Source organism: Phacochoerus africanus, chromosome 3, assembly GCF_016906955.1.
Source record: "Phacochoerus africanus isolate WHEZ1 chromosome 3, ROS_Pafr_v1, whole genome shotgun sequence".
Classification (NCBI taxonomy): Eukaryota; Metazoa; Chordata; class Mammalia; order Artiodactyla; family Suidae; genus Phacochoerus; species Phacochoerus africanus.
The window spans coordinates 121,018,065-121,033,486 of record NC_062546.1 but is presented as its reverse complement, the minus strand read 5'-3'; the positions used below and the strand labels follow the sequence as shown (position 1 = coordinate 121,033,486).

The following is a 15,422-nucleotide window of genomic DNA, read 5'->3' as shown; positions in this document are numbered from 1 at the left end:
CCTGCAATATAAAGTCAAATTCAGCCCTGAAAGGGCCATGATGTAGTGAAATGGAGATTTTCATTCCTTCCTGAAGCAATTAAAAAAAAAAAAACTAGATAAGATATATGAAACCAGGTGTTCCCTGGTGGCGCAGCAGGTTAAGGATCCAGCATTATCACTGCTATGGCTCAAGTCACTGCTGTGGCCTGAATTCGAGCCCTGGCCTGGGAACTTCCATGTATCATGGGAGGGCTATATATATAGCCAGTTATATATATATATATATATATATATATATATATATATATATATATTTAACCGGCTGCATACAAACACACACACATATATATACATATATAGATAGATACACAGATATATAAAATAACTGGTTTTCGGGAAAAAATATCGGGCAGTTCAGGCAGTGGTCCTTGAGAGAGAGAAACCAAGTAAAGTGAGTTCTGTGGTTACTCCAGCTTACTGCCTAGAAAGAACTTCCAAGCCTTGACATAGGGAGGAGAAACCCACAGGAGGCACCCAGTGGTCTCCCTGACTTGAGAAGTTGAAATTAGGTGATTGAGGAGACCAAGGTGGCAAGAGTTAACAGGGTGGAAGACCAGGGAAGGAAGAGCTGCACAGAGATGAGAGCTCCAGAGAGCTGCAAAGGGCCCCCTTAGAGTCTTCAGCTGAGTACTAATAATACAGGTATGAGGAAATTACCTGAGGTTGATAAAAGAACCCCCCAAAAGGATTAGAGGTAACAGTCCTAGCAACTCAGTCTTTAATAGTTTCTGTTGCTACCAGCCAGAGTCAACAAACCTCATAATTCATTAGACATTATAGAATCCTCACAAGGGTAATGATTCAGTAGAAGGGAAAAGTTAGTAGCAGACTAAAGGTTACTCTGGTCCTACTTACAAAGCTTAAAAGCAAGCTTTTAAAGCAACCTAACATCTGTATAACTGGACTCCCCAAAGGAGAGAAAGGAAAGAGAAAGGACAGAAAAAAATATTTGAAGAAATAATAGCTGAAAATTTTCCAAATTTGGTAAAAACTATAAACAACAGATCCAAGGACCTCAGCCAGCCGCAAACATCTATATACACTGAGGGGGAGAAAAGGGAGAAGAAAACTGTACCAAGGTACATCACAGCCAAATTGCTTAAAGCCTATGATAAAGAGAAATTATGGAAATATCCAGAAGAAAAATCATACATACATAGAAATGAAGATAGGTTTCTAGTCTGAAACAATGCAAGCCAGAAGATAGTGAAATGATACCTTTAAGATGTTGAAGGGAAAAATAAGTCGTTAAAAAAACTTGATAGTCCCTGGAGGTATCATTTGAAAGAACATTTGACACGTGTCTGGGGGCAGAAACTTGGCTGGGCTTGTTGTTTTGGGGATACAGAAATTTTAATCATCTATTTTTGCATGGCATTTTACATTTTAATGGTGCTTATACATGGGAGACAACTTTTCATGCACTTTTGAGATAGCTAGGATGGGTGGTTTTATCTCCATTTTACACTTGAGGGAGCTGAGATATGTGAGTAATTTAACTTTCATAGTCCCATAGATCTGGGAGTGCGATCAGGTTTCCTGACTTATTCAGGACTCTCTTCTGTCTACCTGATCTCCTCATTATTAGCTGTAGATTGCTCAAAAATAGTTCCTAAACTTAGAGACTTTCAGAATATGAAAAATGTATGGAGTGCCTTGAAAACAGTAATAGATAATACAGTATTTAGTAATTCCTTAGTATCTTGACAAAATATGTGAAGAAAATAAATAAAAAATCTTATTAAATCCCAAAGCCCAAGTAGAAGACATGACATGGTGGTACATTAAAGTATATTAGACCCTGTGTAAAAAGCCACAGTATTTACAGTATTTAAACTTTAAGTAAATGAGCACAGGTAGGAAAATTGCCATGGTTGCGGAGAAGCTTTTAACTAAGATAATGTTTTTTCTGATTTTTTTAAAAGGTGAGGAGAAGTTTGATTATTTTAATTATCATATGTGAGTAGAGAAGCTTTTTTTAATTTGAACCAGGTAGAGAACTTGGTTCAAATTAAAATGTGGTAGAAATTAGTTGAGAAAAAACTATTTTCCTCTTGTATTCATACTGCATATGCAGTACATAAAATAGAAGAATTAAATACTATTTTGACGTATTTCATTATATCCAAAGTAGAAAATTAGTTTTGACCTATTGCCAGCAACCTCATGGAATGAATATAATCCATTGTGGTTTTCGTTTCCACTAAAATTTCTTCAAATATTCTTTAGAGGTGCTTTCAACATTTTCCTATTAAAGAGAAATTTTGAGAGCTAGCTTTTTAAGAAAGGCTATATGATAGAATTAGGATTTTAAAAGTTAGAATTCGAAAGTAGAATAAAGAAGAATGTTTCCAGTTATCAAGAATATGAACCTTGACATGGCTACCCAGGACAGTGACAAGGGGCCATAATGGAAAGAAATTAAGAAATTATATTGATAGAGTTCCCATCGTAGCGCAGCGGAAACGAATCCGACTAGGAACAATGAGGTTGCTGGTTCCATCCTTGGCCTCGCTCAGTGGGTTAAAGATCTGGTGTTGCCCTGAGCTGTGATGTGGGTTGCAGACACAGCTCGGATCCCGCATTACTGTGGCTCTGGCGTAGGCCGGCAGCTACAGTTCCGATTGGACCCCTAGCCTTGGAACCTCCATATGCTGCAGGTGTGGCCCTAAAAAGAGAAAAAAAAGAAAAAAGAAATAATGTTGAGTGTGTAAGGTAGTCCTCGGTAACTGGAGGCCTCGAAAAACCAGTAGGAGAAGTGGGTACAGGGCACTAAAGTTAGAATTTACACCTAAGGTGAGTGGATTTTCTCTCCAATTAGGAAATGTGAATTTTTGGCACTTCAGCCCAGGATTTTCTGTGTATGTTAACATTTACTGTCTCTAAATAAATAAGTACAGATTAAATGCTGAAGCAAGAAGTATTTACCTGAAGAGGGGGATGGGTTTTTCTTTCTCTTTTCTAGTCAACTCCTTTACATCTAGCAGCAGGCTACAACCGAGTGCGGATCGTTCAGCTTCTTCTCCAGCATGGTGCAGATGTGCATGCAAAAGATAAAGGGTATGTGTATCAGTTTATTTCCCTTAGTGGTTTCACTCATGGCTTATTTTCAGCATTTGAAATGCTAAAGTTTTTGAGCAGTAGACAAAGTCTTATATCCCATTGCTTTACAGTGTGTGTAGCGTTTTATGTTCACAGTGATTTGACTTTATTTTCATATTCCTGCTAATTAAGGGTTCTTCTCATAACAATTTCCTAAGTTAGTCTAATTTTATTGCCTTCTGTCATTTGAAGTTAAAAACTGTTTCTCTCAATTGCAATTACTATTTTTCAACTCTTAAGTTCCACTTCAAAAAGACAGAAAAAAACAAAAAATCTGATAATCCAGTAACGTAGCTATCCTATTTATCAGATCTGAACAGGTCATCTTTTATTAATAAGCTAAAATCATAAGTATACATATTCTAATTTTTTTTCCTGATGAAATCTTGGCCTTCTAAACTGAGAAAACCTAAAACGTCCCTATGAAGGTTGATATGGGAGGGAGGTGTCCAGGAACAAGAAGATAGCATGTCATTTACTTTATGAGTAGGTAAATTTTGGAAAACTTTGTGCCAGTTTCCTAGCTCATCTCCAGGGACATGGGAATTGGGTCTGCTGTCTTCTGTGATAGGCTGACATTTCTCATTATGCCACTTTAAGATCTAAAAGGTAATTGACCTGACTGCCGAGGTGAAGTAGATTCATATTAATTCATGATTGGCAGCATAAAGAAGAGAAGCCCTGGAGGAGGCTTTCTTTCACTTAGCCCCTCTCCATGTCAGGAAACATAGACAAGAAGAAAGAGCTCAGTACTTGAGACGGTTCTCAGAAGGGGAATCCGTCATTTCCAATCTGCTCTTTTCGGTGCTCTGTTTCTCTCTTGCTTGCACCAGGTTCTGTGCCATATGTAAATGGTGTCCTCATAGTCTAGGGGCACAAATGCCTGATGCTCTTGTACATCTCTGTTTCCTTGTGCATGTCTGAAAACAGATGGGTGTACAATAGGTGAGTCATCAAGAGAAGCACACTGCCAAAAAGGGGGTCTTTGACTCGTGCAGAATGATACTTTCATGTGCAAATTATAATAGTTTAGATATTGAATTCCTACACTGAAAATTACCATGAAAATGAAATAAAGTGGTAGGACTATTTCATTTCACTATCAGTTAATATGTACTTTATGTAAATACTTAATATATAGAACCTGCAATTTTCAATTAGTACTTGCGCATCTTCCTTTTACCTAAATGCTTTTCTAATTGGTGCTTTAATCATTACATTTAATGCTATACATAAAATAAGATAAATACAAAAGATTGAACATTAGTTATGCTTTGTATCCCCTTATTAAATACTTTAAAATATTTTAATGTAATTGTACTAGGATTTATTAGATTTTTGTTTCTAAGCATTTTTTGTATAAATGACTCAAAGTTGTTTGAAATTTCAGTATTTCAATTCGCCTTTTTCCATTTAGTGGACTTGTGCCTCTTCATAATGCATGTTCATATGGACATTACGAAGTCACAGAACTGCTACTAAAGGTAAGAAAAATTTTAAATATTGGGTATTAATTTGCTTTTTTTTAACTTGTCCTGAATTTTCATGGGTTTTTTTTTTCTGCCAACAAAATTTTTAAGACAATAAAATTGTTTTTTAAATATCACCATTGCCTTAAAAATTTTTAAATATCCAGCTTATTTTAAACTTTTTTAAAAGCTGAAATTAAAGAAATTAAACCACTTGTTGACATTTCAAGTAATTTACAGTGAAATAAATGTCTTCTGAGTTTTATTTGATCCAGTGAAATGATTACTGACCTATAGCTTTTTTTTTCTTAATTCAGCATGGAGCTTGTGTTAATGCTATGGATCTCTGGCAGTTTACCCCACTCCATGAGGCTGCTTCCAAGAATCGAGTAGAAGTCTGCTCTTTGTTGCTTAGCCATGGTGCCGATCCTACATTAGTTAATTGCCACGGCAAAAGTGCTGTGGATATGGCTCCAACTCCTGAGCTGCGGGAGAGATTGACTTGTATGTATTTATAGCCTAAAATCAATATTGCTGGTTGTAAATTGGAATCTCTCATTTGTGTTTAGTTATTAGGGCTTTTGTTTTGTCTGACTTAGGTAGGAGCCTCATGTTCTTATATGTACACTGGCTTATAGTCCTCTTCTCTGATCATTAATTTTCTTTATGAATTCTGTAGAAATCTCATATACATATACTGTATTTGTTTTGTGTTTATTTAAGCTTAATTCTAATTTGTATGTTAAGTATCCCTTTTTTAAAGGCTGAATAGGATGAGTCCATCAATAACCATTTATTGAGTACCCACTCTGTACCAGGCACTGGCAGTGCAGCAGTGTACAAACTAGAAAAAAAAAAAAATCTCTGAGCTCACAGAGCTTATATATGTGGGCTATTAGTAATAATAGATACTTAACATTACTGAATAGTCACTATTTTCCAAGCCCTGCAAGGTTGCACAATCATGTGTTTATTTCTTTTTTCTTTTTTTTTGTTTTTTGTTTTTTGTCTTTTTAGGGCCATACCCGTGGCATATGGAGGTTCCCAGGCTAGGGGTCTAATCGGAGTTACAGAGCTTCCAGCCTACACCACAGCCACAGCAATGCCAGAGCCAAGCCATGTCTGCAACGTACACCACAGCTCACAGCAATGCCAGATCGTTAACCCACTGAGTGAGGCCATGGATCGAACCCGCAACTTCATGGTTCCTGGTTGGATTCGTTTCTGCTGCTCCACGACAGGAACTCCCCCATGTGTTTATTTCTTATATGTGTTACAGCCCCAGTATAATCACTTGCCCAAATTTTAAATAAGATACTTTCTGTAATTTGGTGAAAGTAATCTTCTCAGCTACTGATACATATGACCTAAATTTACATATGCTTGTATTTTAAATAAACTTTTTATTTTAGGATAGTTTGAGATTTACAGAAAACTTACAAATATAGTACAGAGAGTTCTCTTATACCCTGTGCCCCATTTCCCCATTAACATCTTACATTAGTATGGTACATTTGTCACAGTTAACGAACCAGTACTGATACATTATTAACTAAAGGCTGTACTCTATTCAGATTTCCTCATTAGTTTTTACCTAAAATCCTTTTTCTATTCCAAGATCTCATTCAGGACACCACGTTACATAAAATTGTCATATTAAATACTGATATATATTTAATTCTACATGTGGTCATTTCAGGTTTAAATTAAAGTAGGTGTCACCTAATTTTTATTTTATTTATTTATTTATTTATTTTTGCTTTTTAGGGCCGCACCAATGGCATATGGAGGTTCCCAGGCCAGGAGTCAAATTGGAGCTACAGCTGCCAGACTACACCAGAGCCACAGCAACGCAGGATCCAAGCCACGTCTGCAACCTACACCACAGCTCATGGCAACACCGTATCCTTAACCCACTGAGCGAGACCAGGAATTGAACCCATATCCTCATCGATACTAGTCGAATTCATTTCCACTGCGCCACAACAGGAGCTCCATCACTTACCTAATTTTTAATTGGACCTGTGGTTGATAGTCTCTCTTAAATCTGGGGTTCTAAGACTCAGATAACTGGATTTAAGTGCTTAAGAAAATCTTTGGTAATTTAAGAAAAAGAGATACTTAAAATGTTGCTAACATCATTTTAGTTTATACAGATTGTAAGCAAGTTTATGTTAAAACAGGAAGAGTTCTTTGCAATTTTGATCTTGTTTGAATGGAAATTTAAACTTATGTTAGTACTGGAACAGATGACATCTTCTAAATTACAGGCCAACACAAACCTGATTATAACTGGGCAGGTGTCTTAGCAATGAATCCTTGTAGAAGTACATTTATTCTCTCTTCCACTCACATGACTTTGGGCATATAATATCTTGCATTATATAGTTCATTTTTTCTGTGTAATGTTCTGTCTCCCCAGTGAAGTTTAAGTTTTAGAAAGACTTCTGGTTTTGTTATTATCCTCTTAGCACCTGCACAATGCCTTGCTACCTAATAAAAATATGTTGATGATATTTATGTTGGAGCCTGTATATCTACCCCAACCTAGCACAGTGCATTGTTCAGGCTGTGTGCCAAGGAGAGTTATTGAATTGAATTCAACTTAACTCAAAACTTGTTTTTTATATCTTTTTAAAATTTCTTTCTTTTAGGAGTTCCCATCGTGGCTCTGTGGTTAATGAGTCCGGCTAGGAATCATGAGGTTGCAGGTTCTATCCCTGACCTTGCTCAGTGGGTTAAGGATCCAGCATTGTCGTGAGCTGTGATGTAGGTGGCAGACTCGGCTCGGATCCCGAGTTGCTGTGGCTCTGGCGTAGGCCAGCAGCTACAGCTCCGATTAGACCCCTAGCCTGGGAACCTCCATATGCTGCGGATGTGGCCCTAGAAAAGACAAAAAGACAAAAAAAAAAATTCTTTTAATTTATATCCTGAGCTCAGCTTTATCCCCATTATCACCATTTGACTTTTTTTTTTTTCTTCAAGTCATTCTGCAAATTACTATGGAATTTTGCATTGTATTTCACTGGTCCGTGTAATTCCCATGTAAACATTAAGATTTAACCTAAATTTATATAGTATGGCAAAGGAAGAAGTTTCCTGATTAGAGTACTTTGCAACTTTCTCAGTATCTCCTTTACTGAATTAAATAAGATTCTACCAAGGAATCATCTGAAGGCAAGAATTTAGCAAAGTTAGAACTTCTCTAAATGTAGTTTTCATCTTCATGCTCACTGCTTTATACTAGATAATCACAATAACAGAATTGGGGTGGGGGGGCCTGTAACCACGGCATGCAAAAGTTCCCAGGCCAGGGATTGATCCCAGCCACAGCAGTAGCAATGCAGAATCCTTAACTATTAGGCCACCAGGGAACTCTCAGAATTCTTTTTAGGAAAATTATACAGAAAACAAAAACAATACTTCAAAATTATGTAGCAACAAAAACATACCTATGGTTATAGCATTTTTATTACACATTGTTTTTCTGTTCTTTTTTGTCTAATTTTTATTTGTTGTTTTCATGTAGCCAAATGAACACAGTAGTATGGGTTCTGTTTACATTGGAGCTGAAGTAACTTTCATTCTTATTTCAAAATGTATTTAGAAAGAGAAACTTTTAAAGCATTTTATGTGTTAAATTTTCAGAGTAATTTAGATTTTTGAAGTTTCAAAGTCCTGTACTTTGAGGAATTTAACAATGATAAAATACCACTAAACAAGAGGTTATATTTAAAAATGTTTTTTTCCCCAAGCCTGCAATAACTTATTTTATAAATATTCAGCATTCGTACAACAAATACTTATTGGGTACCTACTGTTTGCCAAATCCTGTACTAGGTGATCTGACTGCCATAGCAGATAAGACAGTTGTCATAGCCATGTGATATAAGGCTAAAAGCAAGTACAAAGGACTTTGTAAGAGAATCCTAATGGGGCATGTCAGAAAGGCTTATCCAGAGTACCTGAATAGAGACCTTGAATGATGAGTTAATAAGGTGTGTGTGCATGTGCACATGTGTAGCTCTGTGTTTCTGTCTTTTGAGGGAGAGAAGAAAGTGACATGGGCCCTCAAAGGAATGGGAGAAAGGAAAAGAGAAAGAATTCAGTACCAGGCAGAGGCAAGGGCCTGAGAATGAGTAGGCCTGGAATGTATGTAACATGATATAACATTAGGTCACATATCATTTACATCTCTTTAGAACCATTTTCAGCTTTCATTAATAAGTAGTCATATCAAAGTACAATCCAACCTTGTAAAATAGAAAATAAGTTTATTTGCTTTTAATAAATAAGAATAATAGATTCTTGGAGTTCCTGCTCTGGCACAGTTAAGGGGATCCAGTGTTGTCTCTGGATCAGGATTTGATTCTCAGCCCAGTGCAGTAAATTAAGGATCTGGTGTGGCTGTGGCTGTGGTATAGGTTGCAGCTGCAGCTTGGATTCAATTCCTGGCCTGGAACTTCCATGACACATGTGCAACCAAAAAAAAAAAAGAGTAGTAGATTCTTAGTTATGCAATTAATTTAGAAATGCCTTTCAGAAAATCTCTTATTTGCTTATACAAATAGTGAATAAACATTAACTCTTCTTTGAAACTTTTTCAGACTCTGGTACTTCCCCCATAACTCAGTTCTTCCCTACTCTGTTTCAAGACATAATCATTATCAATATTTTAGTGACTATTTCTCTAAATGTCTTCTTGTATCATTAGTTATATTTAGTTGTGGTGGCAGTAATAGTAACAATACCAAAAAAAAAAGGATCAATCTGTCCTTCCTCATCTGCTATTTGAATTTTCATTGAATAATATGTACTTTCATGTCAGTATATGTACATCCATCTTTTTCTTTAAGGGCTGTAAAGTATTCTAGTGTCTTAAGTGTTCACAAATTACTTAACTGGTTTCCATTTTTTGGACATTTAGTTTGCTTGTTTTAAAACTTTGCTGGTGTAAGAATCTTCGTATGTGTATCTTTATGAACTCTGAGTAGAAAATAGTCTTTTTCAGAGCATACCTATTTCAAAATTTTTCATTAACCTACATCCTCATCCTTTGCACCTTTATCATCATATTGTCTTGTTGTTGTTGTTGCTAAAATAGATGAATATGTAAAATTAATAATTTTCCTACTTTATAATCATGCTAATGATTTTTATAGATTTTAAATATTTATATGTCAACCATTATTTCATTAACAGATGAATTTAAAGGTCACTCTTTGCTACAAGCAGCCAGAGAAGCAGACCTAGCCAAAGTTAAAAAGACACTTGCTTTGGAAATTATTAATTTCAAACAACCACAGTCTCATGAAACTGCACTGGTAAGATCTTATTGTTAATCCATCCTTGGGTCTGTAATGGCAGTATAAATGCAAAATATGACTTTCATTTCAGAAACCTTCACTAAGTAATTTAGTATTTGAAGTGCCAGGAATTTGCATTTTCATGTTGGCTGCATTGATTTTTAAATTTGGTTCAGGAGATGATTGCTTTCATGGGTGAGAGAAAAGATATTTGCTCAGCCTTAATTTGAGAATTATTTTTACCTTTGTCTTTACCCAACCATATTAAAACAAATCTACTTGTGGCCAGTGCTCTCATAAAATACATGATGTGATTTTCTCTATAGAATCTTTTTTTTCTGTGTTTGCAAGATAAATACTGTATTTGCTTTCTGCAAAAGATTATTTTCAGAGATATTTGCATCATCCTTTTGAACAATTGTATTCAGAGACCCATTACATTTATTATAGCAAAATGATAAGATTACAGATTTTTTTGTCCCTGTACAAATTGTTTTTAAAACTGTTCATGTTATTTCTTCTAATATACTCTCAGAAAGATTAGTCTATTTTCCTTGTCATTGACCACATTAAGTTTCAAGTATAGGGTTGATTAGATTATGCCTGAGTTCAGAATTTAAGCATAATTGATTCCTCTATCACAGACCTCTAAATATGCTTCAGTTAACATTCTCACTTTATATCTGGTACAAAAGGGTCAAACTATAGGCAAAACCTGTTGAAAACAAATTATAAGAGTCACCAAACCATGAGTTCCCACTGTGGCACAAAGTTTAAGGATCTGGCATTGTCTCTGCAGTGGCTCGGTTCACTGCTAAGGCACAGGTTCAGTCCGCAGCCCAGTGCAGTCAGTTAAGAATACGGCATTGCCACAGCTGTGGTGTAGGTCATAGCTTTGGCTCAGATCCCATCCCTGGCCCATGAACTTCCATACGCTGCAGTGTGGGGAAGTTGGGAGAAGTCACCAAACCAAAATAGGCCAGCTGTCTGTGTGCTTAAGAAAATGGCTCTCTCACTGGAGTTCAGATACATTTTTTTTTGTCTTTTGTCGTTTTGTTGTTGTTGTTGCTATTTCTTGGGCCGCTCCCACGGCATATGGAGGTTTACAGGCTAGGGGTTGAATCAGAGCTGTAGCCACTGGCCTACGCCAGAGCCACAGCAACGCTGGATCCGAGCCGCGTCTTCAACCTACACCACAGCTCACGGCAATGCCGGATCGTTAACCCACTGAGCAAGGGCAGGGACCGAACCCGCAACCTCATGGTTCCTAATCGGATTCGTTAACCACTGCGCCACGACGGGAACTCCCAGATACATTTAAGCTACGTAGCATTATGCCAGAAGACACTCAAAGCCACAGAATAAACCTGACCTGCTTTTTTTAGAGTATTAATTTTATTCATTAGTACATAGATTTTTTTTTACTTTCAAAAATGTAATACAGACATTGATATAAAATGAATGGTGTATAAGTAGAAGATAAAACATAATTTTTTGAGAGTATTTCTCCCTCTAAGTTCCTTCAAGCCTGTTACCTTCTTACCTGTCCCCAGGCTGATGGACTTATTCTCCTGCAGTGTGCTAGGAGTTCCTCTAGGAAAGAGCTTAATAAATATTGATATGTGTGGCTGACAGCCTCCTGAAGGCCGGAGTAATTCAGTTATAGATTTCTGTAGCTTTGGAGAGGAAGCATTCTGATACCTTCGAGTAAATATATACTGGATAATTACTTACTGGCTAAAGGGAAAGAAACAAAGTCTCTCTTAATGTTCACCTAAGAGCGTAATTTCACCTTGGTTTAAAGGCTTGTGTTTTGTATTCCCAGTGCATTTAGGAGGAATTTTGATCATATCCATAATGTTAAAGCACATGTTTTGAGATGTGTTTTAAATACTTCAGAAATCTACTTTTAAATAGAAGTTTATTTTACTAATTTGGTTTTCTTCACAGCACTGTGCTGTGGCCTCCCTGCATCCCAAACGTAAACAAGTGACAGAATTGTTACTTAGAAAAGGAGCAAATGTCAATGAAAAAAATAAAGAGTAAGTACATTTGCAGAAGGAGTTGCTCAATTCTTAAAGGGCAAATGCATTGTAAGTTAGGAGATTACCTTTTCCATTCTGTTCTCCATAGTTTCATGACTCCCCTGCATGTGGCAGCAGAAAGAGCTCACAATGATGTCATGGAAGTTCTACATAAGCATGGAGCAAAGGTAAGGCATACACCTGAAATAAGGTGCTAGCCTTGGCATTGACTGGTTAGCTGCACTTAAGACTGTTCCTCTTCTCTCTGATTCTCCTGAAGAAATTAATCTTGTAACGGACCTTTATCATTGTATTTGAATTCATCAATTCTCCTTTAAAGCTGATTTAAGTCTTGGTATTAATATAAAGATAATTACCTGTATTTTATTATACTTTACTGTCATTCTTCTGTAAAGCATGTGGCTTTATAGGTCTTATCATTTGAAATACATTTCAACTTTCTATTGTTTTATATTAATACTAGAATTGACATATTTTGATAGTCAACATGAATGATGGTTTGTCAGAAAACAATTTATGTAAATGATAGGCAAAATATTGCTACTTATTTTAGAGAACATTTATTTCTTTAAATTGGCAATGATAATAATTTTTTCAACCTCAATGTTAAAGAAATAAGAAATTTTAATAACTATTTTCATTGGCATTGTCTGAAACTCCATGACTTCATGAATTGCTTGAGGAAAGTTTGCTCAAAGAAAGCAAAGTGATTGTTTTTCAAAGGTGACTTGAACTTGCAAATTTTTAAATCCTCAAGAGTATATATGTATGTATATTTTAAAGCAGGAGTCTCCAAAGTAGGCTATAGACACTCAAGGGAATGTACATGTTGGACCATTGAGGGCAGGAAAAATAATACTAGAATTTTGATTTATTAAAATAGTAATTTCTTTAAAAATAAATTAAAATCTAATATTTCATACACAGATTGATGCTGGCACTCTCATTATGTCCATGTGTCAGTCTGTTTGAATTATGTCAGATCCCCCAGGTTCTTCCTGAGGAAAAGCAGATGTTGGGTATGGGGGGATTAATGGTGATACAGTCACTCATCTGCTTACTTCAGCATGTTCCGACACGTTGTATTTTACATGTGCACACACAAGTAGATTTATGGATACTATCCTACACGATACAATCTTGATCAGTACCAGTGCTGATAATCAGAGGGAATGAACATGACAGTCTTACGACATGAAATGGTTATCTGACTATTAGTATTTTCAGAAATTGACCTACTTAGTTGTTGGGCCTTTTTTTTTTTTTAATGAAAATAAGGGGGTTCAAAATTCACTAATAGTTCTACAGTGACAAGTGATTATTACTTGTATGTAGGTACATTAAAAAAATAAACAAATGTAATCAGAACCTTAAAGGTAAGTTATAAGAGTTCTCTTGTAATACAGGAGGTTAAGGATCCGGCATTGTCACTGCAGTGGCTTGGGTCTGGCGCAGGTTCAGTCCTTGGCCTGGGAAAGTCTGTATGCCATGGGTGCAGCCAATACAAACAAACAAACATTTTAATGTTAATACCTCATAATAAGTTTGCAAGAATCAAATAGATGCAATTTCACTAGCAGAATCCAGTTAAAACCTTAACATAATTAGTAAGTTACATTAAGAATGAGCCTTGTGATTTAGAAGGCTTTGCTAACAATGCACTAGTCAATGGGCTAGATCACAATTTTTATAAAATTTTTGTAAGGTTTTTTTTAATTGGGCCAAAAGATATTTTGTACCACTGGTAATTAAAAGATGTTTAAGTATTTGTTTCATCTCTTTCCCAACCCTTGTAATTTCTTGTGTATAACTTTTATCTATATTGATTATATATTAGTTTAACACTGCTTGGTTATAATTTACAAATGAGCATAATGTACATTGAGAGGGTTTTCAAAGCATTTTTTTACTCCTAAGGTGCAGGATCCAAAAATTTGGATATCCTTACTTTGAAAGGACAATTGATGATTTTAATTAAACAATCAGGATGAGCTGGAATAAAAGGAACAGAGTTCTACAGATTTATTACATATTTTGAGGGTACAGCTACTGCATTGTTACATAAATAATGTCTAGTTGCTCTGTCAAGCAAAAAATAATAAGCTAAGTGGGCTCTCTGCTACACTTAAGAGCATCATATGTTTATCGTTGACCTATTTTTTAAAATATCTTATGGCATTTATAATGTTCTTGAACAACCATGAATAATGCCCTTCATTTTGGGAAAGTATCCATTTGTTGTCTCCCATGAGTCATTTTATTTCATGAAGGTTCAATGAAAAATAACATTATTTTATATAACCTGTCCTAGTCAGCATTACTCTAGCTCTTTGGTTCTAAATCTTTTTCTGCCCTTCCTGTTCACAGTACATTCTCATCAATAACGTCGCAATTCATCAATGGGGCATGTATAATTTTAAACACCCTGCCAGTGAATAGAATGACTTTTAGATGTGATCAGGTGTGTTCAGGGTGGTATGGCTGTAGACTAGAATGACTTTTGAACTACTATATCTTCCCTAGTCCTTTCACTACATTCAAATTGAGAACTCCTGCGATTAGGTAATTTAAAATGGGAAAAAAAAATGTATTTAATCAGATGCCAATACCAATCCCAGTTTCCAATTTCCATCTTCCCATTCACTCATTCCCTTGTTCCAAGGCAGACCGCTCTCCCCCAGGGTTGGTTTATCTGGTGACTGACAAATGCATTAATAAAATCTTGCTGTACAAATCCAACTTAGCACCTGTTGGGGCCTAGTGGTTGCTTGCCTAGTGTTCTTTCTGGGGAACTTATGGTTTCAGTTTCATTTTTGAATGACTCCTGGTTTCCATTTGATTCTAAAAGCACCTTTTGAACAAGAAGCACCACCCTTGAGTTAGGATTCAGCCCTCTTACTCTGCTTCCACCATTCTGCTGTCTTTCCCCTCCTCGTGATGAATCTAGTTCTCAAGCTAAGACTGTTAAATTAGAAAAGGCAGAGAATTTGGTAGGGAGATCTGATACCATTAGCTAATTTGTCTTACTTAGATGGTTAGAACTTAGTAGTATTTATATAAGCCAAAACATTCTTTTGTGTAAAGTTTGTTGATAAATACACAGTTCATGTTCATTGTTACGTTAAATTAAGCGTATTGTGTATATAACATGGATAGGTATCCTTTTCAGTTTAGAATCCTCCACTTTCTAGTTTTATGACCTTTATAGTTTATTTTAATCCACTGACTCAGCATTGAGAGGTAAAATAATAAAGATTGTTTGCTGAATACTATGGGAAATACCAATTTAGAAGTTAATGCAGTTATTAATCCAAAGCTAATCCTGAACCAATTTAGTGGCAGTAATGAAATAGGAAGAGAAAGACGAAAGCCATTTATGAGAAAATAATTATATTCCTTGGAAATGAACTGGGTGTTAGAATGGACTTAGAAAATGGTGGTACAGTTAAGGAAGTGAG

General features: G+C 35.9%; 1 protein-coding gene across 3 annotated transcripts in view; it reads left to right on the top strand.

The window, feature by feature from the left end:
- TNKS (tankyrase) overlaps positions 1–15,422 on the top strand; it is a 170,317-nt gene that overhangs the window by 97,034 nt on the left and 57,861 nt on the right. For all 3 annotated transcript variants that reach the window (XR_007133998.1, XR_007133999.1, XM_047772555.1), the window contains exons 6-11: positions 3,008–3,102; positions 4,562–4,628; positions 4,931–5,117; positions 9,816–9,937; positions 11,870–11,961; positions 12,053–12,131. Coding sequence is in view for 1 of the 3 variants with exons in the window: in XM_047772555.1 (XP_047628511.1) it covers positions 3,008–3,102; positions 4,562–4,628; positions 4,931–5,117; positions 9,816–9,937; positions 11,870–11,961; positions 12,053–12,131 (642 nt within the window). In the remaining 2 variants the exon portion in view is untranslated. The remainder of the gene's footprint in view (positions 1–3,007; positions 3,103–4,561; positions 4,629–4,930; positions 5,118–9,815; positions 9,938–11,869; positions 11,962–12,052; positions 12,132–15,422) is intronic.